We start from the raw sequence: 26,445 nt of genomic DNA, 5'->3' as shown, positions 1-26,445 counted from the left end.
GAACAAAGCCAGTGGCTTCCCACCCCTCTCAAGGGCCTGCCTTGCTGTGAGATGCACAGAGACCCAGCAGAGGGCCCTGGGAGGGACGGCCGTGCTCCCTGTTCCTGAGAGAAAAGGGTCAGGGTCTTCTGAGGCGTGGCTGTGGGGTTCGGGGTGGGGGGGTATGGGGTGTACATGTGACAGGCTGGGCAGCCAGGCCCCACCCCCACCTGGGTCATCCTGGGGGAGGGGTGCATCAGGGACAGCACAGGTGGAGCATATGTCAGGGAAACACCCTCTTTATTTACATTCCAGAGACACCAGGGGGGCTCGGACATGGACAGCCCACAGGGTGGGTTTCTGTGCACATCGTCATCTTCTGGCATCAGGGGCCTGGCGGGGCTGGCCCAGGCAGGAGGGTGTGCGAGGTCAGGGGCTGACAACCCTTGGAGCCATCCCTGCAGGGCACACAGGGGGTCTGTCCAGACGCCACCCACGCTGACTACCTCAGGGGCTCTCCCGGCAGAGGTGAGGCTTGCCCAGGCTCGGCCTTCTGCGTCCTGCAAGAACGGGGTGTCGGCAAGGGGTAGTCAGGCCATCCCTGCATTTGTCTGGCCACGTCTCCGGTGCCCACACACAGGGACCCTCTGGGAACAGAGGAGAAACAGGCCCTGGGGAGAACCCCTACCCCCACACCCCCCTCCCCGATTGATGCATCACAGGGACACCGTACTGTCAAAAAATATTTTGAAATGATAAAAATTTATGGCAGGCTCTTAACAGCTCTGTTAGGTGTGATATTCTGGTGGGAGTTTCCTCAGGATACCCTTTGTTTGTATCAAGGGCAGCCCTGGCTGGGGGGCTGCGGGCCTGCGCCCGAATCCATGGGACCTTCAGCTACCGCTCAGCCCTTGGGCCTGCCTGAGGGCATCTTGTGGAGTGTTCCCCATTCAGTCTATAGTCTGCATCAGCTCTCAGGAGCTGAACCCCAGGAGGGGCTGACAGCCACAGCAGACACCCCAGGCCAGGCCGTGGAAGCTTCGAGGATGCTCTCACATCGACAGCTGAATAGGCGCTGACCACATGCAACCTTTTAGCAGGGGTCAGGGAGGGTCTCACTAATTTCTTCCTCCTCAGAAGAGGGCTGGGATGAACATACCCCGAGGCTTCCGGCTGCCACCTTCCCAGCCTGACTTTGAAAAGCCCTAACAGAACCAGATGTGCGGTGACTGCCGTGCTCAAGGCAGCATCTCCACCTTCTGGGCAACAGGGAAACAAGCCGGCACTGCTCTGCGCTGAGCAAAACTGGAGGGAGGCACGTTCCTCTTGCTTGGCAGCCCACTGAGCTCAGCCGGGGATGCTTTCCACACCCAATGCCCCTCCTGTGGTGTGAGCCCAGCCTCAAGACATTTCCTGCATCTGGGGAGCAGTGGCAGCCAGGCCAGTGTCCGGGGGTGCCCTGTGGAGGGTGGGGCCCTCAAATGGCCTCCTTCCCAGCCCTGTTTCTTCAGACACTGTGGCCTGGGCACAGGGCTCACATGTCTGAAGCGGCATGGCAGGCATAGCCTCCCATGTACCCAGAGAGAGCAGTTTGGCACCCTACCCCCGCCCCCCCCCCCCCCCACTACTGTTCCATCCTTAAACACAGAGCCTACCTGAGCTACATACCTGGATCTGAGCCTCAAAAGAGCCTGGTTGTGGGGGCGGCAGGCACGCCGTGTGCCCTTGGCCTGGCAGGGATGGCTGCCTACCCTCAGCAGCCTGTCACGGTAGGGTCCAGGCCCGAGCGCTTGGAGATGCGCAGCTTGGCTACCTCCTCAGCGCAGGTGGGGTGGATGCCCACCGTCCGCATCACCTGCTCGTAGGAGGCCCCGCACCTGCACACAGGGGGACGGAGGGACTCAGGCGATGAGTCAGCACAAGGAGGCATGTCCACAGCATCCCGTCCCTCTGAAGATGTCACCCAGGGGAGGGCCTCACAAGTCACAGTCTCCTCGCTGCTCCCCAGTCCTGGCCCCCACCCTGTCTTCCCCAGCCAGTGGCCAGGAACGGCTGCCAACACCCACGTGTCTCCCAGCAAATGCCAAGCGGCTCCACGTCAGGCCCACCTCCTACCTCCCTCCTCCCTCCCTCACTCCATCCTGGCCTCCTGCTGCTCCCAGCCCACCGGGCACAATCCCAGCTTGGCCCATGGCTCCAGCCAGTTCTTCTGTGGGCCTGCTCCCTCTCCCTGCCAAGGTGAGGCTTGACCTGCCTGCTCTGGCGAGCCTGAGCCCACTTACTACTGTAGCCTGCACCGGCCCAGCCCCCTGCCCGGTCCTGCTCACCTTGCTCTTCTGGTCAGCACTCTTCTCACACACATGCTCCCCTGCACCCTCAGCAGCGACCACCCCCCAGGCACAGCGACCACCTCCTCGGAGGCACAGGAAGTGTGGACTCCCCACAGGGCGCTTCCACTCTCCACAGACAAGGCTGAGACAAACAACCCTCTTCTGTCTCTGCACATGTGTTAGAATATCTGACATGAACAAGTGTGTGCATTTCAAATGTGGACCGAAGGCCCCCAGTGGGAATGTCCAGTTCACACCCTCCTCTTGATGGTGTCTGAACATGGGTCTCCTCACTCCACCAATTTGCTCAAACCTTCAGCATCTCCAGTTGCAGATGCTAGAAAACAATCACCACTGGACTGGACGGTGTCAAACCTTCACTGGCCAAAATGGTTTCTTGGTGTTTTAATTATATTAAAAATTCCAAATGAGACACAGCAACTTTCTACTTTTTCTACTAATTTCCTTTTCCTGTGACTTGCCCATTCATGTTCTTGATCTTCCTATTGGCTCTGTCCTATAATTATTATTGTTACCAGGTGCCTGGCCCACCCAGTGGCTTCAATACTCCCAGGGCATCTGTACTAAACCCTCACAGCCCCATCAGCATTCCTGGGTATGGGCCCTGCCGCTCTAGCTCCTGCCCTTTCCTATTTCCTACTTCCTATCTGCCCCCCACCCCCTCAAGCTCCAAGGCTGGGTCCTGGCCACAGCCACAAGCCCCAAGCACATATGGGGCTCCAGGCGGCCCAGGAAGCCCTTCCCGGTTCCCTCACTGCCGCTTCACCTTTCTACCCTCCTGCCTCTGATAGCCCCACACCCCACTGCCCCAGACAACTCACCTCCACCCAGAGACTCCATCAGCAAAGGCTCCAGGCAAGCCTGGGGACCTGGGACCCTACAAAGCACAGCTTGTGTCCAAGGCCCAGCTCTGGAAAACACATGCTGGCCCTGGGGCAGCTCTCGTCAACCTCGCTCATTACTGACTGGGTGCTTTGCCATGTGAAGAAGGGCCCCAAGCCTGCTCATTCTGAGTAGAAAAGACCCAAACTGTGACCAACCCCCAACCACCACCCTGGGTGATCAGGGACATGGGCCTCTCCCTTTGCTCCCCAGGTGGCCCGGCTGCCTCTCATGTAACACGACGTGCCACATCTTAGGAGACGCTCTGCTGAAAACACGTACAATGCTACATAAAAGCAACACCAACATGGCAGACTTCCAACTGCAGAGCCACCAACATTCGGAGGGACACCAGTCTGGGCATCGCACAACGGCTGACATTTCTCTGGACTTACTTGATCCCCAGAGCAAATCCTTGAGTGACTTCACCTGCATTGGGGCCGAGGAAGTGCAGGCCCAGCACCAGCTGTGGGGGCTTCCGTAGGCACACCATCTGAAAGCCACACTGTCAACTGTCAGCCTGGCTGGAGACAAGACCCCAGGGCTGCACACGCGGCCCTGCCTTGGGGGCACGGGTGGTTGAATGGAGCTTCTCCACCCGTGGGTGCCAGCTCTTTCCCTGTCTCTCACCTCCTGGCATGCCCCAGTCCAGGCCCATGAGGACACTTACCTTTATGTAACACTGGGATGCATCCCGTTCTGCCACTGTGAACTCCAGTGGTTTATAATATGCATGATAAACCTAAGTGACAAGATAACGATTCCTGGAGTCAGTAGCCTCATAGGCATTTTACAGGCCCAGTGAACTGTGTGGACGTGGTGGGAACCCAGAACTGCCCATTTGGCCTGCAGGTTGTGGTCTGGGGCAAGGACATGGCTCAGCTGGCCATGGATAGCACCCCTCTCTCTCCCACACAAAGGTAGACTGTGGCTGGAGCCACACTGTCTGCAGGACAGACCCTCTTCAATCCAGGCCCTCTTGGGCCCCTACCGATCACAGTAGCAAAGTGGGCACCAGATTGGCTAAGTGCGGTCCACTGTGACAAGTCACAGTCCGAGGCTCAACATAGGACATGGTGCCCCCAGGAGTACACACCAGGTGGATGTTGCAGAGTGGACGGGGTGACTGCGGACATTGGAAGGGGATGTCCAGCCCACCCAGTGGCTCTCTGGCCTCCTGAGGGCACTCTGGTGCTTGCTGGGCCCTCACTTGAGCAAAGGGGGGGAGGCAGATGTAGGGAGGCCCCCGGGCCACACTGGAGCTGTCGGACAAAGGCTTTCAGCACCCGAGAAGGGTTCGACAGCGTGTTCGGGGCTGCGGCCGAGTAAAAAATGAGCGGGGCGCTCACATGTGCTGCACAGCCATTATTAATTAATGGAACTTCAGAGAATATTGTTCTAACTAAGACAGAATTGAAAAGAAAACAAACAAAGGGTATTTGGCCATTCAACATTGTGAAACATAAAACAACATTATAGAATGCCATGAACATATGTCCCCATGTACTTGTGATGAATCAAACAAAAATAGCAAATACAGTGCTGGGGGGAAGGCCGGCCTGTCAAGCATGGCCCGTTGATGGAGGGGACCGGGGCGCTGGGGCAAGGGGCAGGCCCTGGAACCCAGTGACTCATTCCCGAAGGACACCAGGCCCACAGTGGTGGCCACACGGGGTCTGGTTTCTCCTGGTCCATCTGCAAGCTGCTGCAGTAGCAAGATGAAGCCACACGGAAGGCTCTCAAGCATGCACAGCCTGGCAGGTTTCAAAGGCTCCTGCATCCTGCTGAGCCACCTGGGGCACCTCCTGGGGCCACCCCAGGCCACAGCAGGCCAGCTGAACAGATTCCAGAAGCAGCCTTCCTCTAGGGTGAGTACCTAAGTCTGGGCTATTGGGGGTCTGTGAGCGCTGGACGAATCTCAGATAAGGAACCAAGGCAGGGGTGGCAGGAAGGTGGAGGTACCCGAGGGCAGGGCCAGGTGGGGCAGGGTGGAGGTGGAGAGCAGCAGCTGGAGGGCAGGAAAAGGTCAGAGGGTAAGAGAAGCCTTTCCAGGTGGAGGGAGACACATGCCCCTGTGAGGGGGACCACAACCCAAACGTGCCTTCATTTCTGGGGCTTCCTCCAGCAATCCCACCCTACATGTCCCTTCATACCATATCTCAGCCATCACTCGGGGCCCCCCTACCCTACTCTGCCAAACTTCAGGCCCTGGAAAGCAGGGAGGCCAATACTGTTGCTGGCTCACCAGGCCTCTGTCGGGGAGAGGCCGTCATCAGGGCATGAGTGCCACACAGGCATGATGTCCTGGCCCCCCTCTGTCCTCGGGGACCTTACCTCCACATGCTCTTCTCCGTGGCGAGCCATGGCCTCCTCCTCTGACAGCCCCACGCAGCCATACTCCAGCGGGGTGAAGACTGTGGTGGGCACCTGGAAAGCAGGTCTTAAGTGACCTATACCCTTGGGGACCCAAAACTGAAGATGCCTGCCATGGGACACAAGAACAGCAAGTGCAGGCTAGGTCCTCAGATGTGCTGGCTGGCAGCTCATAAGAAGGCGGGTGGACACCCTCATTTGTTCCTGGGCCACACCTTCAGAGCTAAAGCTCACATGCGTGCACACGTGGAGGCACATGTGCATGCACTCCCACAGATGTATGTGCACACACACACCATGCCCCCGGAAAGAACTGCGGCCGTCTCCAGGCTGGACTTAGCATGCTAAAGGGCAGTGGGTACTCACGTTGCTGTAATCCATCACATCTAAGGACTGACCACACAGGCGCCGGGCCAAGAGTTTTCCTGCCATTATAGCCGTGGGTGTCAGCTCGGGCCGCCCCTGATGTAAGGAGGGAGCCTGGGGTCACTTTGGCATGTCTGAGGGAGTCTGTGCAGTACCCTCACCACCACCCATGCCTTCCTAGAGAAGCTTGCCCCTTTCAGAAACCTCCAAAGGGTGTTTGCCTCTGGGCCCCAGGGCTCCTGGGGGTTGGCTTGTTCTCTGGCTTGCTTCCCTCTGTTCTGCTCTAAGAACACACCTGTAGTTATGACCCCCTTCCCTGGAAAAGCAGGTGAGCTGCCCATGCACGCAGCTGTGCTGCCCACACTCGTGCACAGCTTCTCTCCGAACCCCTTCTTCATGTTGGTGGCCTTGGAGAGCTGCCCTCATGACAAAGCTCAAAGGAGATCCCGCTACTGTTCAACCATTCACGTTAACTGGGATTCAGGCTAAAATGGGCCCTGGAAGCATTTCGTGTGCTCCTGACAAGCAGCTTGGCTTGCATGTCACAGTCCATTACAGATCCCAAGTCAGAATGCCGTGCTGCTGGAGGCCCCTCTGTCCCAGGGTGTGTCCTGCCTGGGGAGCAGGAGGTGGCACAGCCCCCAGTGTTCCTGCACGCGTCAGCCTGGGACCGGCTGCCAATCACCTCTGTAGCAGCAGGAAATGCAGATGTTGTTTGACATTCCAGAAATGAATAGAGATCCACAGAGATAAACTTGTGAAAGCAGCCCGTGCATTCCACCGGGCCTGACTAACTGCGGAAACGTCCATGCGCACAGCACACAATATCGCACTAGACAATGGCCGCCCCACCCGCCTGCTGGACTCTTCCCCGCTGGATGCCAGACCACTGGGGTGTTAACTCTTTTGACTGCCCAGAATGACCTTTCCAACTGAGTAGATTTAATATTTCAATAGATACTGCCTTTGTGTGCACTATGTATTTCTGGCAACACAATCTGAAATACTATGGTTTCCGCTATGTCGGCATGAGCCCTGTTGCACATGGATCTCGCTCGGCTCCTGGGTGCACAGAAAGCACGGTCTAATACACAAGGCACTCTCCCAGGACCATGAGTGCTATCTTAGGGCGCAGCACACAGGATGAACACAGAAGGTGCCACCAGAGAATGCCATGTCCCAACCACTAGAGATCACACGAGCAACAACGCTGCCCAGTCATGTGGGCATGTGAAGCCACTCACTTCCGTCCATCCCAGCAGCCTGACTAGATGGTCAGAGATGACCTGGTTGTGAGGAGTGGCCGCAGCTCTGACCACATGCTCCAGCAAGCTGTCCCCGGGGTCCCACCTCCATCTGGTAGTCTGCTCCCCACGAACCATTTCATGAGTCTGGGTTCACGGGCAGCTTCAAGTGGCAGCCTCTTGGCTCACAAGTCAGCACTGGCCACAGCTAGTGGATGACCCTTCTGGTACCATGGGAACGCCAGGGGCCATGTTGTCTTAGAAGGAGGGGTCTATATGGGGTCAGGTGTCTTCATGAAAGACTATGCCAGATGGGTAGGCTGGTCCTTCAGGAACAAAGGGAAGGCCCAGCCTTGCATGGCTTCCCGCTCTGGTCTCTGTGCCAAGCTCTCCAGAAGACCTGCCCATTGTGAGTTATGGCAGAGGCTGAAGTTGGGATGGTCCTGCAGCACTGGGGATAGCTGCCACCTATACCCCCTCAACTCTGGGATGTTCCACCCAGGGGCCCACTTGTAGATACTGGTTCCCCCACCCCCAAGCATTTCCCAAAGTGGGTTCTGGGGTATGTGTGGGCAGGGTGGTGCCTACACTCTCAGATGGGCACAAGCGTCCTCACTGAGCTCCCCTGGGTCCTCTAGCTGGCTCTGTTCCTCCCTCAGGTGTCCCTGGACTGCTGCACTAAGCATCTTCTGACATCTACCTGAAATGGTTCACTTATTTACTTGTCATCTATGACCCCAACCAGAATGTCACTTCTATGAGGGCTAGGACTTTTGTCTGTTCTTGCAGTGGCCACAGAACTCAGAAAAGTGGCTGTGCCAGAACACATCATGATGGGTTAATAGCATCCCCCACATGCGTGTCTGCCTGGAACTTCAGAATGGGACCTTGTTTGGAAATGAGGCTCTTTGCAAATATAAGTTAAGAATTGAGATCATTTAGGATTGGTCACTTAGGGTGGACCCAAAATCTAATGAGAGGGTCCTAAGAAGAAAGAAACAACAGACACACACACACACACACACACACACACACATGAAGATGGTCAGAAGGAGAACAGAGTGCTGTAGCTCCAAGTTGGGACTTCCCAGGGCCACCAGAAGATGGAAGGGATGAGGACTCGTCTTCTCCTACAGGCTTTGGGGAGAGCAGAGCCCTGCCCATACCTTGATTGCAGACTTTTGGCCTCCAGAATGTGAGAGAATACATTTTTGTTGATCTAAGCCACCCAGTTTGTGGTGATTTGTAATGGCAGCCACAGGAAACTAACATGTCAATGGTGCTGGCAGGTCTGGCTGCCAAGAGGCCTGCTGGGGTCTGGGGTCCTGGAGCATCTAACTCTCAGGCTTGGCCAGGGCCCCGCCTGAGCCACCTTCCTTAGAACACGCTGCACATATGCAGAACAGGTCGACTACTCCTGAGGCTTTGGGAACATGGGGATCCCACAACAGACCAGCCACAGGCCACGAAGAAGGGAGGGGCACTGACAAGATGCCTCCCAGGCTAGGGGTGGGGCTTCCACCAGAGACTCACAAGGGGAGCAGCAGGCAGGCGGTGAGTTGGGGCTGCGTCCATGTGCCCTGCCCCCATCTGACAGCCCAACTGGGGAGGGTACTGACGCACCCACAGTTCAGAGGGCAAACTGAGGTGAGGAGGTCAAGCCTGGTACTGTGGGGCCAGGACAGCCCCAAGGCTCTGTATTACCAGCCCATCTTTGGGGAAGTTGAGGCCCTGTGTGTGAACAGATGCCCCTCCCTCAGAGTTTCACAACAGGAATCTGCTTTCAGTTTTGAAGGCTTTCCTATCCCCTCTCCACAGAAAGGAGGAGCATTCGAGCAAGCAGAGGCTGATGCCCAATCCTTCCCAGAACTTGAGTCTAATGGCACCTGGGGTTTGGTCCAGAGCCTCTGGGAGCCTCATAGGCCCCGGAGGCCCAGTGGGGTGGGGGCATGGGGTGGTGAGGCCAGGTGGCAGGTGCAGGCTGTACCTCTGCTACATCTCCGATGGCATAAATGTGGGGGACGGAGGTGGCTTCCTGAGCATCAACCAGAATCTTCTGACTGTTGGGGCTGGTGTTTATTCCAGCATTCTCCAAATTCAGACTTCTGGTTTCTGGAATTCGACCTGAAGGAAATAAAGAGCAAGGCTGAAAGACTTTCAGCAGTTCTGACTGAGACTCCTTGGTTTATTCAGAATACTTCTCAGAATGCCCACTTGGAATCGGTAAAACATGAAGCACAATAGTGTCAAGGGGCTCCTGGCCTCTGTGAGCCTCACATGCACACACACACACACACACACGCACATACACAGTGCACATATGCACATACCTCACCCTTATTTGCACAAAGAAGCAACGAGAAGATGAAGAAGGACTAGAAGAAACAGAAAGGAAGGAAAAAGGGTAGAGAAAGCAGAGATGGAGACAAGACTTCTCTGAATATAGCCTGTGATACAATTTTGGTTTTTTAATCATATACACAGTTTACATATTCAAACAACAAAAAATAAAAAATGGAAGAAAAGTCCCTGTAACTTGTAAACAACTTGAAACCAATGGGCCTAATTGGATAGGCAGTTGATAACCAAGCACATACAAAGATAATTTGCTCAAGAGACTATGGCAACGCATATTTCCACTGTATGTCCTAAGAGGATTATATTCTAACAATAAATAAACCTGGAAACAGATCTGATGTGCCATTCAAAGTGGTTAAAACCTCATAACGTCAAATTTAAATGTGGAATTTACTCATTCCATTTTCTTTTTTTAAATACCAAGTTCCTATGGCTCTGACCACAGAAAAAGTCTAGAAGCAGCGACAACCCAAGAATGATGCATGCCCCAGCCCTGTACGGTGATCTCAACCCTTCCCTACTGCAGAGGCCAAGCTCCAGGGAGCTAGCCTACTTCAGGCCTGGACACCTTATAGCATGGCACAGTATGAACAAAGGTCACTCTAGCCATGGTTGCAGAGACAACATGACAGGGCCACGCAGCCTCTGAAGGCATTGTGCCCTGAGGGGAAGACATGGAATATACACAACCCAGGTCTCTCCCAGAAGCTGTGGCTCCTGTAATATGCATGCATTTTCCAGTGAGGCTGAGGTGCACATGTGTCTCAGTCTTTGTGGAGCGTGTCTGTGGGCCCCAAGTGAGCTGAAAGCCTCCTGTGTCCCCATATGGCCCTTCCTGGGGTAGGGCACCCTCCCTTCCACTCTCTGTGATCCCAGGGTTCCCCACCCTCCTGCAGGGTGCTCTTCCCACAAGTTCATACTAGGGACAGGATGGTGCTTTGTGGTGGATTTATGCTTTTCCATCCTGCCACCAGACTGTGTTTGCATGAATAGGCTATGGCCTCCTGTCCCCAGAGTCTGGCAGCAGGATGTCCCCCAGAGCAGGTGGCGAGAATGCACAAACTTATGTCCTGCTCAGGGTCTCGGGGCAGGTCCCACCAACCCTCTCTGGCAGCCAGCACAGGTGCTGAGTGAGTGGGGCTAGAGGCCAGGCCTTGGACGCTATAAGCCTCAGCTCCTCTTCTCGTGTGCCTGTGACGACTGCCCAGCGTACATCCCCAGCTTTGAGAGCACTAGAGCTGAGCATGGAGATGGGCAGCAAGGCAGAGCCCAAACCACACACCATCCCTGTCCTCAAGTGCAGTCATTTTGGCTAATCCTAACGAGCAAGTCTTAGATGCAAAGGCCAGTGGGGCAGGGGACGGCGGCACAGCAGCCTCCCTGCCAGCCTTCATATGCTTACAGCCCTGGGCCTTGTCACAGCCAAGCTGCCAGCAGAGCCCCCTTTCTCCCCTAACTCAGACAAGGTGGCCTTCCTAAGCCAGGAGGTAGCAAATGCAGCTCTTCCCGCCAGGCTCTAGGAGGACAGCGGCGGCCCCTCGGAGCTCCCTGAGGCTCAGGGTGTCTCCCGAAGGCAATGATAAACAGTTTCAGAGGCACAATTCCCACCACTTGTGGTGGCTCAGACACACGAGAGGTCGGGTAGTGGGTGGTGCCAATCTGAACATCTGGAAGACCAAGTTCTGTGAAAGGGAAACCTTAAGTCTCCAGCTGCTCTCCCAGAGTGGGAAGTCAAAACACAAAAACTCAACTAAGCCGTGCTTCTCAAGTTCATGGGGAGCCGGCTCCAGCTTCTTCATTCTGCTTGGCCACAGGAATCAGGTGCTAGGCGGGCTGATACCCATTACCCAGCATACCAGACACACGTGATGCGACACAAGGCCCTAGAGGTCCCTGATGGCATCCATACCGGCACTAGTCATGTGAATGAAGACCGGTGAGCATGCAGAGTGCAACATGCCATGCTGGCCAGTGTCCTGTCCTGCATAAGGCAGCGTGGGGACCCAGGCCTGACTCCCGAGTAGGGGATCCAGCTGGCATCTGGGAGCTCTTGTGCATCTAGGACTGGAATGTGCTGTGCCTCAGTGAGGAAGGAGTTGGGCCCAGTGGGGAGGCCTGGTGGGGGTCTGCTGGATGGGCTGAGGGGCTCTGCAGGTAGGGGACTCATAGCTCAGCTCTCAGGCTCCTCCCCAGACCTCCAGTTGTGGGGAGCAGGGCATACAGCAGCTCACCAGGCCCACGACCTCTAGGTGATGGCTCCAGGCTGAGGCTGGAGCATGTGAGGGTAAAGCTGGCTGCCTGCAGACCACCCTGCTCTAAGGCTAGCCATGCTGCACTCCTGCCTGGCCGGTCATGGGAGGTCAGAAGTGTTTCCTCCTGTGCCTTATGGTAACCATGGTAACCACACACCTCCCAGATGCCAGCCTAATCACATCCAAGATCTCAAGAATATAAAGATAAATTTAAAAGGAGTAACAAGAGTGGAGTAGACAGAAGGAATATGCCCAACTTGTGGGAGGCACTCCACTGATGTTTCTGGGAATGAACAGTGAAGGAAGAGAGTGGTTGCGCCAAACAGAAATGGCCCTAAAAGGGCAGCCGTTGGCACATTGGGTTTTGGAAGCTGTGCTGACTGGGCCTGTGTGGGGTGAGACCTGGGGTTGGCAGGGGGCCCAGCTCCACCCAGGCACCCCATTCTGTGGGCCATGCCCCTGAGCTATGTGGTAGGCCCTGTCAGCCTCATGGGGCCACAGCCAGGACATGGGCCTCACTGAGCAAACAATGTGGACAAGGGTCATGGAGGAGGGAGGGACATCCCACATGACCCTCTGAAGTTCTGTTCCCTTGTGCTCAGAGCCATCATGTCTTCCCAAAAGGGCTAGGGGCCCAGTCAGATGGTGTGCGGACCCCACTTAGCTCAGGCCTGGAGCCCTCAAGGAAGTCAGAGGTGCTGGGGTAGGGACCCAGTGGCCAGCCATGCAAGCAGGGCAGCACTGGCCCCATGGAAAATGCCCACTCCAGGTCAGACTTAAATGACCAGAAGCCAGACTCAGGCACCATGCAAAGTCTTCTCCCTGACCATTTCCCTCTTATGCAAAAATAAAGGTAGCACTCCTCAGGCGATCTGGGGAGAGAGGGGAGCCCCCATGGCATCCCCCCATCTGTATCACCCTGTGTGTCATGCATGGTGCTTTACCCCCGCCCCCAGGAGGCCATGCGCTCTATGACCAATGGGATCCATTGCTCCCTGGGGCCTCAGCTCTTTGGCACCTGGCTCGGGTTTGCCGAGCACTGCTGAGTGGCTCCCCTGGATTGACTCCCACATCTCTGCTCCCTGGACACCACTGGGATGGAGACGGCGGTCTGTCCAAATGTTGGTTTAGTTCCTTGGGACAGGTCCTTAGAGGAAGGCTGGCCAGCCAGGTGGGGCCTCCTCGGAGCAGGGCAGGGAGTTGTGCCTGGACAGATGGCTCCTTCTTGGGCTTGCTCCTTCACTCCCACTGCTGTTTTAACTTTCGCTTCTTTGATTACCAGTACATTTACCAGTAAAGTTAAGTACTTTTGGCCACGTATTTACTAGCTGTATTTCCTTTTGTGAACTGCCAGTTCTTTGCCTTTTTTTCATTCATTTATACATATCTCCATAACTTCATTGCCTTGTAAGTAAGAGCTTCTCATGTGATACGCGAATGCCACTGCATCATATTTACCACAATCAGGGCATTAAGATTCTAGATGCCAACATGTTCTCACTTCCTCCTCAGAGGCAATGTGCGAATAAATATGTGGATGGGCCCTTGAAGCTGCCTCCTTCACCAGGCCCAGCTTTGCCCACTGGCCTGAGTCCCTCTAGGGTACCACGTGAGCCCTGGTGTCACCAAGGTAAGATAGTGCCTCCCTCCCTGTGCCCAGCATCCAGGACACCCCAGGGTGCTGAAGTGTTAGAAGAAGCTGCATTCAGCCTGAGAGCTCTCAGTGCAGCTGGACCAGGCCAGCCCTCCCTCATTGCACTGGAGTCCCACCAGCTGCTGCTGCTGGCCCGGGGGAGGCAGCTAGGCCACGATGCTCACCCAGCCAGCTGGAGAAGGCCGGAGAAGGCTGAAGGTCGAAAACCCCCCAGACGGCGCCTGTTGGTCATTATTACCTGCTCAGCTGGGCACAGGGATGCAGACAACTGGACACATGCAGTTTCATGCGTGTCTTTCACCCCGTTATGGGAAAACGGGCATTCCCTCCAATTTCACGCCTGCCTGGAGCACACGTTCCGACGAGTGAAGGGCAATCCGTGTAATGAGGTAAGATTTAAGTGGCAGCAGGAGTATGACAGCGCGAATGAGGGGCTCTGATCAGACAGGCGCAGCCAGCGTGTAAAGGAAGCAGCCTGAAGCTCAGTGCCAAGAGGATGGGGGACCAGCGGCTTCACAAGGGCTCATGGAGAACCAACCCTCCTGGGGGGTACATACGTGGCCCCCACAGCCAGCCACCCCCATGGGCTGGGCCTGCACAGCACCCTGGACCAGACACAGAATGCGGAACTCACACCTTTGGCACCTCTAGTCAGATCCCTTGAAACCTACCTCTTAAAAATTTATTATGTCTCTTGTCATCTTTGAGATTTTAGGGAAAAGGATAATGATGGCAAAGAGCTCCTTTTATTTTCTGGAATAGCCCTTTTTACATGAGCCCCAGAACCCTAGCCACAACCTAAAGCGCCCCAAGGGCAGGGCAGAGCATCGATCCTGCTGGTCTGGGGCCCAGGCAGGGCTCAGTGTTTGCTAAATGAAATTAGTGAGCCTTTGTATGACCTGAGGACCTCATCATGACTTGAGGCTAGTGGCTCACTATGACCACTGAGCACCTGCCACTCCCCCCTGGCCATCCTGATGACACCTGTCACCAACGCCCCTACATGTGGGTTTTTCCTTTTCAAGCTTGCATGCAGCACTGACAGCATATAAAATAAGCTCACATGGGCCCCTAAACCAGTCAGCCCTAGAACTTGGTGGAGCGTCCAGCTCAGGTTCAGCTGCAGCCTGGTCCACTGGAACCCCCAGGAAGGAACATGTTCCCTGGCAGGTGGTAACTATTGCTGTAACAATTACAAATGTCAATATAACCTTCCTGCTGGTTGTTCCCAGTAGGACTTAGATTTAGATAGTGCACATTAATGCATATAAACGATGTTCACTTATGTTTAGAAACATTTTCACCAGGGCTTTCTTTTCCTTTTTCTTTTTTTAAAGAAATTGGTTTCCACCAAGTTCTAACCATAAATATTGAATTTGACTTGGTAAAAAGACTCTGCTGGATGACCATGAGCATGAAGGTAGGCCAGCCTGGATCTGATGGCTGTGGAAGTTGGGGTGACCCTGGATACACGGAGGAGCCAGCTCGCAAGCCTGGCATAGCTCTTGGCCCCTGGCTGTGCAGGGCATCCCACACAGAGGGCAGGGGGACAGTCTGTGAGCCAGAGCGGAGATAAATGACAGTCACTGACCATATGGTGCACCGTCTGGGGCCACATAGTGTGGTGGGGAAGCCTGTGGCCTCAGGCCCAGGAAGAGCTCCGTGACTGTCTTCTCCTCCAAGAAAACAAACCACATACACAAGCAGATTGGGTTCTCTCTTCATGTTGCTAATTAAACTTGACGTTTACACTAAAATAAAAAGGTGTTAGAATATCAGAGGCTCACAAGCAGAGCAATGCTTCCCTTAAGGCCTTGAGAGCAGAGAAGTGTGGGCTCATCACAGGTAGTTAGGCCCATCACAGACAGGCCACTACGGAGTACCCACTGGGAAGAACATGGCCACATGCAGTTTCCTACAGCCACAGCAGGATGCAGGCCACCCCCAAAGAACAGGCCTGCTGGCCTTGGATTGGGCTTCTCTCAACAAGGTTGCACCTGTGTTCAGCCTGCCAGCCCCTCTCCAACATCCAAGTGCCAGCCATGGAGAGCCTGGGCCCCACTCACAGCTTTCAGGAGGCACTGGGGCCTGGACTGTCCCATCCATCTTGCTGGACTCAGAGCACTCCCACCCATGAATTCCTAGAGTCTGCGGGAGAGGGGTGGGGGCGCTTGCTTCTGTTTTGCCTCCAGCTCCCAGTGCTGCCCCTCAGCCCTAGGGGGTGGGGGTGGGGTGGATAGCCCATAGGACTTGAATGGGGCATGTCTGTGGCACGAGAGAGCCATCGGCTGAGGTTGAACGTGACTAACTAAGCAAATGGCCTCATGTAAACCAGAGCAAGCAGTTCCCAGGATAGAGAGGGGAGCCCCAGGCTGCAGCCCCTCCTGGGCAAATGCATTCCACTCCCTGGACACTACAGGCCCCCAGTGTTGTCTCCACGGACGCCACCACCTCCCTGGCCGTGGTCTATGTGCACATTCTGTTCAGGTGGACTGTATAGGAAGCGGGGTCCTCAGTATGGTGGTTGGATTAGAAGTGGGAAAGCCAGGCCTGCAGTGCCTGCTGGCTCCCTTTATGCCATTTTAGAGGCTCAGAAGTCATCCTTAGGCTTTACACACAGGTGGACGACACCAGCTCTCCTGCTAAGACAAAGTCCGAAGAAGAAGAAATGGCTGATTCCTAACAGATCAACTGGGCTCCTGAGGCAGGGCCAGGACAGCCCTTCCTGGCACTCCGGACAGTGGGAACACCAGCTGTCTGGGCTTTCTGATCATGCGCAGGACTCCTGTGGTTCAGGAAAGGATGCGCCAGAGTCTCTACCTTTCCCTCAAGGGAAGGATAGAAAGCCTTCTGAGGTGCTGAGGGGTACGCGACAGCTTTAACTGCTGGTTCTCCTAAGGCTTCACTCCAGAGGCCCTTTGCCCATCCTCTGAAGCAAAGTCTAAGCTAAGCTAAGGATGAGCTCCAGCTCAGAGGTGTTTACACACCCAGGTGTCCACTCGGATGCCCTGTCCTGCTCCTGCTCCCCCAGACAGCTGAGGATTCAGGCCACAACTGGTTAACTGCACAGGGTGAATTCGAGCCCGCGGCGCAGCGCAGGCTGACTGTCTTCACTCAGCACCGTAATCGGCACATCTGCAGACAGGAAATCCTCCTTGCTGCGAGTTCCCAGTCTATTATCTGAGACACCTGGTGTGGGTGGGTGATTCAGAGACAAACAATGAGCTGGCCCCCTGCACAGCAATTAACTGCTTTAACTGCTAATGTATTTAATCCACCACGTGGAGATCAAGGCTGGGCCGAGGAAGAGGCTTGGAGTCCTCTTTGGCTTGTAGACTGCAGGGCCCACTTCTCCATCCCTATGGATGCTGTCCTCACCGGCCGTGACCAAGACACCAGGCACAAGGGCAGCTCAACGCGACAGAAGCTCGTCCCAGCCCTCAGTGTGTCCACAGGGCACGAGGGGCATCCTTCTGTCCTGCTTTTACCCAGGTTGTGTGCACACAGGGCTCGCTGCTGAGGCAGAACTATGGTCCAGGAGCCATTTGTGGTACCAGCCCTTCAGCCCCCAGGGTGTTTTATTTTAACGTCCTGGATTGGATCATCTTTTATTGTAAGCAGAAATAATGCTTGGATAAAGGCTTATGGGGTAAACCAGCAGAAAACATTCCCAGTTGTTAAACTGGGAAGTGGCTCCTGATTGTTTACAAAACCTGGCCCGGGAGTGAGCAGCAAAGTCAGCACATGCCCGTACAGCCCCAGAAGGCGTGCCAGAAACCGCCGCCACCACAGCGCCGCTTCGGGAAGCAAGGTCAAAGGCCAAGGACTGTGAAAAGCTTCCACCCCCAGCATCAATCACGTTGGGCAGACTGTCTGGGGGATGCTCTTTTTGAAAATACAAAAAATAAAATGGACTCCTGGCGGGGGAGAGTAGGTTTGCGCGCCAGGGGCCCTGCTTGTTGCCCACCAGGGACCCTCCAAGCTTGGAGGAACTCGCAGCCTTCTGAGGGCATGGCCCCTTGCCCTCTGAGCTGCTGCCGTCAGTGTGGGCTTTGCTGATGGCATATGGGCACAGGCCTTTGCCTCTGTCCAAAGGTGAGAGAAGGGACATATTTTGGGGGGGGGAGGGGGGCGGGGGAGGCCCAAAGCATTATCAGGGGAAAAACTTGCCACCTCACCTTTTAGAATGGAGTTTAAGATAAATGTTAATTTAGGGGCGCCTGGGTGGCTCAGTTGGTTAAGCGCCCAACTCTTGGTATTTGCTCAGGTCATGATCTCACAGTTCTAGGAGATTGAGCCCTGCATCAGGCTCCATGCTGACAGCACAGAGCCTGCATGGGATTCTCTTTCTCTCTCTCTCAAAATAAGTAAATAAACTTAAAAAAAAGATAAATATCAATTTACACTTCTGGATCTGAATAGTTATATAACCTTTCACAGTGTTCAACAAAATAAACCTAAGTGGGTTTTACTTAATAAAAGTAAATTTAGTTTTATGATTTGAACAAGAATATTTCCTGTGGCCATTTGCTAAATTTTGGACAAGAGGCACTAAATTTACTACAAGGCATTTTCTTGCTCCTTAAATCTGCTCGTGTTGACCACACACAAGCGAAGGGTTCTGACTCCTCCAGAGTTTATCTCACTGTCTGATTCCAAGTGTTCTGAGAACTCAGAAAACCAGAGAGGCTTCTCAGATGTACATCACTGTGTGGTGCAGCCCTGTTCCTCCCGGCGGCTCACTGCAGGGGATGTGGGAACCAGGCCGACCACGTCTTGACAAATGCTGATGGGACAGCCCCTCGGAGTCCTCAGTAAACATTCGATTAACTGACATGGAAGCAGATGATGAGACAGATAGCTACTCAGGTTCTGAGCTCATAGCGGAGGGAGAGCTGACCAGGCCCAGTGCAGAGAGACCCTGAGAACTAAAGACCTCGAGAAAGGAAGACCTCATTTGTTTTTTTCACATGCAAGTTGACAGAAGGCTTAGGAAAACGAGATTCCAACCCTAGAAGACAGGTATCAGGTGGGCACGATGTCCAAGCAGGTGTACTGCACCCAGTGCCACACGCCCTCACTAACGAGAACCTGTCAGCCCTCAGCGACCACAGCCCACTCACAGCACCACCGTGCCCCAGTCACAAGCAGGCTCATGGTGGGAACCATGGCTGAGCTCTCTGTTCTTCCCGCCTGGCTCCCGGCCAGGGTGCCTTTCCTCAAAGTGCACGTCCCTCCCTCAGACTAGCCCAGGCCCAGGCCCTGGGCCCGTATCAACCCCGCTGCATCCCCACTCTCCATCCTGCCCCTCAGGGGTGGCTTTGGGATGCAGGAGGATTCAGCCTGGGAAGGAGTATGTCTGGCCATGTCACCAATGGTCTAATTTTGCCCAGCCATGCTTGCTCAGCCTTTACCCCCACAAAAAGCTGGACCCACGCCTCTCAGAGAATAGGAGAATGAGAATACAACCACTTGTGGGTGAGGTGGCAGCCAGCCCATGCAAGGCGGAGAAAGGCCCAAGGCCTCTGCCCTATCACTGATGCCATCTTTGGAAATCTGCAAAGTATGACATCCACAAAGGCCAGTAAGACCCCTACTCCTGAGGAGCTCAAAGCAACCCACAGGGAGGTAATGCAAGCAATCCCACGGGCTACTATCATGGCCTAAGAGGTGGACTGCAATGACTGGCCCACCTGAGAGCCAGCAGAACGAGGGGAGCCCTGGAGGCAGCAGGAAGGGGAGGTGGTGCTGCTGGTCTCCATGTACGGCTCACTTGTGTATGTGCACATGCGGCTCAGTGCACCCTTACCTATGGCCCACAGGACAGTGCTGAAGGTGCCCATGTTCTCCCTGCCAGAGGTGAGGTCCTCCCAGGTGACCTGGAGTTGGCCGTCTGGAAGTTTCTGCACTCTTGATGGGGTACAGTGCTTCAGGAACCTGGTGCCTTGAGAGGCCATGTACTCTGTGACCAAGGAAGACATTTGCTGCAAAGCACAAGAAGACATGCTGTGAGGACCAGGTAGCAGTGAGAATGTCCGCTACTGAGGACTGTAGGAAGAAAGGACTTGGTCTCCTGCCTGCTTGAAAAGGCCCTAGAAGAGCCCAATAAAGGTTCCTCCAAAGGAGAAGGTCCAGTGCCCCTCCTCACACAGAGGAACTGAGGAACTGAGGGCTGAGCCGGGAGCGCATCTGATGCTCCCTGGTTCCAAATCCAAGGGCCTGAGGCCCTTTGGTTAGGATGCACTTGACCTTTAGACTCCTTTCTAGATGCTAAGTCTTTACTAAAAGCAATGACAGAGAAGCACCCCCTTCTCCTGGGGGCTCTGGCCTGCCTAAACCAGATCGCACTTTGGCTCTAGACTCGCCACCCCTCTGCCCCTGCCAAATGCTGTCACCTCCTCTACCATTGGGGGAACTGGGACACTAGGTGGGTACCTCTACTCCCCACTAAGAGGTACAAGGTAGCAGGTATGGTGGGGCCATGGGGCTGGCTGGGGTGTCTGCAGAGAGGGCTCCCTCCTCCCAGCCCAGAAGGCTCTGCACCAACTGGCTGCAGATGGGGGCCTGGTTCCTGGTGCCACTGTGGGGGCTTGTGCAGGCCAGAGCTCCAGTCAGACACAGCTTTTTCTTTTAGGAAAAATAAAAGCCACTGTTTAAATCCTCTGGTGTCTGTTCATTTAGAGACACACACGATGAAGAGGCCTGCCTGTTCAGGATTGTCACACCAGTCACAAGGAGTGTAGGCTGTTGATCCCTCTGGATGCCTGACAAGCCTGAAGTCTCTGTCACAGTCTGAGGGAGAACTACTGAGTCAAATTGAGCCACATGGCAAGACCACTGGCCCTAGGCCTGCTACCAGGCCTTCACATCCTTCTCTGAGGCAGAGCAGGGCCTGGGTCACCTGGCCTCACCACTGTGTCCCAGGGCATCCCTTCTCATCATTCTCCAGCTTCTGCCCAGGCTCAGTGCTAAGGCCAGTCCTTTGAGTGGTCCTCATCCCTACATGCCCCTTGTCCGCATCTGCATCCTGCAGTGCGGCCTCCTGTGACTCCTGTTTGCTGCCCGGCACACTCTACCCATAGCCCAAGGCACAGAGACCTTCCCTGGATGCTGCAGCCCTGTTGCAGGTGCTCAGTGCAGAGGCACTGAGTGAAGTAAAATGGAGTGGCTGGCACAGGACAGAGGGACAGGTCTCTGTGTCTGCTGGGGGGGGGGTGGGGCTGGAGACTGGACATGGCAGGCTCACTGCTTCCCTCTGTGAGACCTTGCCAGCCCCGAGAGCCCAGAGTGCAGATGGACAGGGGTCTGTCTTCTTCTCAGGGACATGGGGGTAGGACATATGACATCTTAGCAGTGACAGCCCCAGACGTGGGTTTTAATGGATGACTTTCCCTTGAAGAGTTTTTAGTTAAACACACACACACACACACACACACACACACACACACACACACACACACCAAACCATGTGCTCCTAACACGGATGCATCTGTAGTCAGTGCTGGTACCTGTGTCTCGCCATTAGCAAGGGTGTCTATGCCCCAGATCTGTATCAGGACAACCTGCACTGTTTAGTCCCCACAGGGTGGCTCTCTGAGCTCCTGCCTGGAAGCTCAGGAGTGGCCGACTGACAGGAAGACTGCGTGCGGTGTTGGCCCTGCACAGTGGACAGGACATCAAACTGGTAGGCCCTGAAAGACTGTGTGGATGCTCCAAGTGCTCGGGGTGGACCACTGGCCAGGAAAACCACCAAACGCTCATCCTGATTCATGAGTTACATTTTTTTAGTCTATGGTGGGTGACTGGGAATGCTGCCAGGGGCTTTCATCTCCTGAGGTGGTCACCCAGGGCCTCACCAGTCTAGCAACTGCTTCCCCACCTAGTATTGACCTTGAGGAGGCAGCACCGCACTTGGACACCAGAAGGGCTTGGCAAGGGAGACAGAGGACAGTGCTTCAGCCAACACTCGCCTTCTCATTAATGGAGAGATGGGAAGGGGTGACTCAACCTCGCAGTCTGTGAGGCTGGCCCGGGGTGCCCTTAGGTCCAGTGGGAGGCTGCAACATGTTCCATGTGCCTGTTCCATGTGCCTGTTCCATGTTCCTTTCCACACTTGGGTGGGTGTTTTATATTTCAGGGACAATCTCCTTATTCAACTCAAGGGCCAATTTCTAAAGACTGAGACCTCATTCCCAGCCCATACCTGCACCTGTCTGGGCCGGGGCAGCTGGCCGAGGATATGCAGTCCCCTGGGGAAAGCACAAGGTGGGAGTGGGGGCACACAGAGCCATACCTGGTCAAAGCCCCGGAGGGGGATGCTTCTCATCATGACAGTGGTATCCAGTCCGAGCCCAGTGAGGAAGCCAGCACACTCTAGGGCCACATCTGCCAGAGGCTGAGGAATGCTAATGGATCATGACATCAGGAGCCAAGTGGAGAGACCCCAGTGCCATGGCCAGCCACCCACTCCCCCACCAATCCCCAGTCAGCCTGAAGGAGACACAAAGACCCCCTCCCATACCCCCATCCCACAAATGCACACCCAAGGTGAGGTGTGGCCTCTGGAGGTGCAGTGACAGCACTGTGGGCACCCTCCAGCACCCAGTGCCCTGGCAGCTTCTGCCTCCATGGGGCATTTGTGCAGGCTCCCTGGAGTTTAATCTCAGCCTTTCGGGACAGGCTCCCCCTCCAAGGGGTCTGAGTAGCGACAGCAAGGAAGAGTTTCCTACATGAAAGACATGAAACAGCTGCTTTCGACCCGTATTCCCAGCTAGCAGCCCCAGCTTTCATCTTCCATCAGATAGCCCCTCTCCTGACCTCAGATCCTCCCATGGCTCCTCTCTTGACCCTCTCTGGTTTTACTGCTCCCTCTGAAGGAACGGGCCTGGCTGGGGCTTCTCTCAAGGGAGCACCACCTGCCTCACGGCTGTGTCCAGCTGCCCCGACTGGCTCAGCCATCTCAGTGTGTGGCTCAGGAAATGTCTCCAGGAAGCCCTAGCCTCAAAGGTCAGGCTCAAATTGTCCCCTGAGTACAGGTCATCTGCCCTGAGTGGCCCTATAAGAGCTGGGATCCAGGCGGCAGAGTGTAGGCCTTGGCAGAAGGGAGAGCAGTGCAGGAGGGGCCGTAGGGAGTGTGAGCATAGCCGGCTGTCACCTGCACACCAGCAAAGGATACAGCTGGCTCCGACCACCAACCTGTTAGAGGAACGGACACACAGAGAAAGAATGGTGAGTCCCGCACATGGCCCACCATGACACATGAGCAGCTGTCTAAGTGGGGCGCCCGCAGTGGGGATGGGGCCCTCAGCTTTCGTGCAAGGGGCCTGGTCAGCTGATGTGTCACTGCTGATGAGTCAGCTGAGGCTAACTGTTCAAACAGGTTGTCCCAAGGTACAAAACCCACTTCCCAGAGGCTCCGACTGTGAAATAAAGGACAAACACTATGTCACTAAATCGGGAAATTGCCTGGTGGTGAAGGATGTGAGTGGTCAGTGACAAAACAGCACATCCTGTGCAAGGTCCTGGGAGTGGGATCAACACAGAGTCTGTGGACATGGTAAGAAAAATCTCATTAGAAGTGGAATGGTTTTCCTTCTGTCCTAATGTAAGTTCTGCCATGGGGTCCCTCTGGACCTCCTGTGGCCAGGATGGAAATGGAGACGCTTTGCAGGACAGGGAGGACACCAGACAGTGGGGAAGGTTCTGGGAAAGCATCAGTTATAGTCAGAACATTCTTGGACCATGGAAGGCCAGGCTGGAAAGGTCCACACGTGCCTGCCCAGTGCCACCACACACAGGCCAGGGCCAGGAGAGCCAGCTCCCCTGAGCAAGGATGAGGGCACCTGAAGGCAGAGGGGGACACAGGCACTGAGCAGAGTCACTTAAAATATTTGCCCTAATAGGAGCATCTAGGTGGCTTAGTTGGTTGAATGTCTGATACTTGATTTTGGCTCAGGTCATGATCATGCAGTTTCACGGTTTCGAGCCCCATGTTGGGCTCTGCACTGATGTTGCAGAGCCTGCTTGGAATTTTCTCTCTCTCTCTCTCTGCCCCCCCGCCCCCGACTCCCAGCTCACACTCTCTCAGTCTCTCTCTCATAATAAGCTTAAAAAAATTATTAAAAAATAAAAAATAAAATAAAATATTTGCCCTAGTAGAATAAATCCTCTCCTGTTATTCAGCTCCACTCTGCATGCATGAACACACATGCACACAAGCACACATCCACACATGTGCACAGAACCTAACACAGAATGAATATTCCCAGCCCGGGTGGTAACATGTGGGTGGGCTTGTCAGATCACCCCTTCAGCCTTTGAACAAGAGGAGGTGATGTAAGGATGGATAAGCCCAATGTCAGCACTAATCCCAGCAAGTACTAATGATATAATTCCATTTCAAAAAGCAGCGTATCCCATGGAATATTGCTGAAGGTGCCCTGCGGGGAACAATCGGCACACGGCTTCCTCTCAGGAGCTGGGGATAGAACTGTGCTGGATTCATATTTGAAGTGAGTGAACAGAGCTCCGTATGTGAAAAAGTTGAGAGGGACATGGCCCCGCGGCTGGCCAGAAGCACGGAGATGCATTCAGAGCTCCATCCGAGCCTGCCAATGTTTAAGAAATAGACATGTTGGAGTGCACGTGTATCCACGTGTGTACATAGCCACGTATATGTGTAATATGCATGTCTCTGTATAGGTACATTTTCAAAATTATGTAACCTAACTTCTTTTGTGCTTGATATATGCAGTGAAAGGTATAAGCCTTTCTTTAAGATAGGAAATTACAAGTTACTTAAAATACAAGCAGAATTTAACTGCTTTGAACATCCTGCCTTAAATGCAAGAATGAAGTTGGGTAAAAGCATCAATGCCAAACATGCAGTGCCCTTTGCTCCCTGCTTCTGGTGGTGGTGATGGCGCAGGCCAACCGCCTCCCAGCCAGGCAGGCCATGCAGGCACTAGGGGAGGCCCTCCATTGGACAGCGGGGCTGTCCCTGCCTGTCTTGGAGCCTTCTTGCCTCTGCAAAGTGGACCCTCCAGCGGGAGACAGCTGGCTGCTGGGTGCAGCATACAGGACAACCCCAGGCCCTCTTATCACATTGCCAAGGACACGGCAGTGTAGTCTCCTGATTCTGGCAAAAAACTGTTTTGTTTCTGCAGCCTCCAGGTAACTCCCCAACCCCCTGCACTATGTGGATGGGGAGCTGGATGGGGAGGTAGGGTGGGCAGTCATGTAGGTGCTGAGCAGCCAGCTCCTCCCATGGAGCCACCTCAATGCTCTGGGTCTCCTACTCTCACCTCAAAGTCACGGTGCCCACCCCTCAGGCCACCAGCTTTGAATTGCCAATGGAGGACACATCTGGGAGACAGCAGGCACCAGCTCAGCCATTCCTAAGTGGGTGTCCTTAACTGCATGTGTATAGCTGAAATCTCATAAACAAGCAAGCATCCTGCTTTCTTGAAGGTAATTTTGGGTCTCTTCTTGTCTTTGTGAGTATTGGTGTTCACTCCATCCCTGTGCCCAATTTATCAAATAATCATTATTCTTTGCAGAAAACAGGATCCAAGAACTCTCTTCAAATGAGCTAAAGTAGGAAAATGCCAAAGCAAAAACAGACAGACACCGGAGCCTCCAGATCACGAGGGGTGGGGGGCTGCCAGAAGACAGGGGCACTGTTTTGTTTTTATTGGTAGCTTTGAAACTGTAGACAAGTTCCACTGGCTGCTAAGGGACTCTTGGCCAGGAAGGGGGCCTGGGAACCATGAGGTCAGCTGCCAAGGCACGATGACCACTGCTGGCCCTGGCCAGCCACAGGAGGACAGGGGTGCTGCCAGAAGAAGTCAGGACCAGCTTGTTGGATCTGGGGGAAGGGCCCGAGTGAGCCTCTGAGGCCTGGAAACACTCACCTTGTCACTACAGTGAGAGACCCAGACACAAGGGTATCAGTCCACATGGGAAATCACTACCCTGCATCCTGGGAGCCCCTGATTCAATTTTACGTGTGTTCTGGGCAGCTCTGCTCTCTGTGCCCTTCGGTGTGCAAACATTTCATGCGAAGGTATAACTACTGTGGGATTAGCCTAATCACAGGGCAGGCTTTCTTGTTCAAAATCTGAATGGGGGAGGAAGCAGAAACAAAAGCCTTAATTCAGACCCATGAAGCCCCAGCTTAAAGAGCCCTCCACCTGCCTCTCGAGTTTGAAGGCCCCTGATCCGCTCCCCAAAGGGAACACCCACACAAAGTGAGGCCCTCACGGCAGGCACCTGGCTCCTTGGCGGCCCCACCAGTGCAGGAAATGCCAAACGAGCTGTGAGCTCAGGTGCCCCGGGGAGGCAGCAAGGAGGGTGGGGGGCCCCAAGGCCCCCTCCCCAGTGGGGGCTGGCTCCGGGCTTGCCTGGGATCTGCCAGACCCATCCCACCCCTCAGGGCCTGACACTGGGCCCCCCTCCGCCTAGCCAGAGCCTCTGTGTTCTGGCCTCATAACAGATGCCACCTGGAGGAGTTGTCTTCCTCAGCCCCTAAGCCCGGCATGTCTTAGACATGCCAGGGAGATGGTCAGTGGGGCTTTACAGGCTGGTAGCCAAGTGTCAGGCAGATAGCTGGTCTCCCTTTTGCTGGACACAAGGCTGTCACACCAAATGAACGTGGAGGTTAAGCAGGAAATGAGAAAATTCGCAGGAGTGAGTTTTCCTAACCAAACGGCTGTGGTTCTTCACAAGATAAATTTTATATTCTTCCCTTTTGCGCTCAGGGAGAGAGAAAAATGATCACAAAACCTAGTCAGATTCCAGACTTAAAATAAGGGTCACAAAAAAAAAAAAAAAAACCTCTTAGGACCAACTCTGACAGGCAGTGTTAAATCAGCTTGAGTTACAAAAACACTCTGCCTCACAGAGCAGTAGGGTCCGAGGACAGAGAGGGCCAGGCTGTGCAGCTGTGGGAGAGCGGACAGTCCTGGGCTGGCGAGTGGGAACAGCCG

General features: G+C 54.7%; 1 protein-coding gene across 5 annotated transcripts in view; it reads right to left on the bottom strand.

Moving 5' to 3' along the window:
* Positions 1-262: 262 nt before the first annotated feature.
* TXNRD2 (thioredoxin reductase 2) overlaps positions 263-26,445 on the bottom strand; it is a 51,595-nt gene continuing 25,412 nt past the window's right edge. For 3 of the 5 annotated variants that reach the window (XM_060612955.3, XM_060612954.3, XM_060612957.3), the window contains exons 9-18: positions 22,635-22,654; positions 21,753-21,844; positions 19,269-19,443; positions 9,183-9,319; positions 5,952-6,047; positions 5,547-5,639; positions 3,883-3,954; positions 3,608-3,705; positions 1,648-1,856; positions 263-539 (exon numbers count right to left, since the gene is read on the bottom strand). In XM_060612955.3, the coding sequence (XP_060468938.1) occupies positions 1,733-1,856; positions 3,608-3,705; positions 3,883-3,954; positions 5,547-5,639; positions 5,952-6,047; positions 9,183-9,319; positions 19,269-19,443; positions 21,753-21,844; positions 22,635-22,654 (907 nt within the window). In that variant the 3' untranslated portion in view covers positions 263-539; positions 1,648-1,732. Of the gene's footprint in view, positions 540-1,647; positions 1,857-3,151; positions 3,208-3,607; positions 3,706-3,882; positions 3,955-5,546; positions 5,640-5,951; positions 6,048-9,182; positions 9,320-19,268; positions 19,444-21,752; positions 21,845-22,634; positions 22,655-26,445 lie in introns of those variants that run through there. The other 2 variants (XM_060612956.3, XM_060612959.3) reach the window with 2 other exon arrangements.

Source organism: Panthera onca, chromosome D3 (genome assembly GCF_046562875.1).
Source record: "Panthera onca isolate mPanOnc1 chromosome D3, mPanOnc1 haplotype 2, whole genome shotgun sequence".
Classification (NCBI taxonomy): Eukaryota; Metazoa; Chordata; class Mammalia; order Carnivora; family Felidae; genus Panthera; species Panthera onca.
The sequence above is the reverse complement of the archived record's forward strand: the minus strand, read 5'-3'. Positions and strand labels throughout refer to the sequence as shown.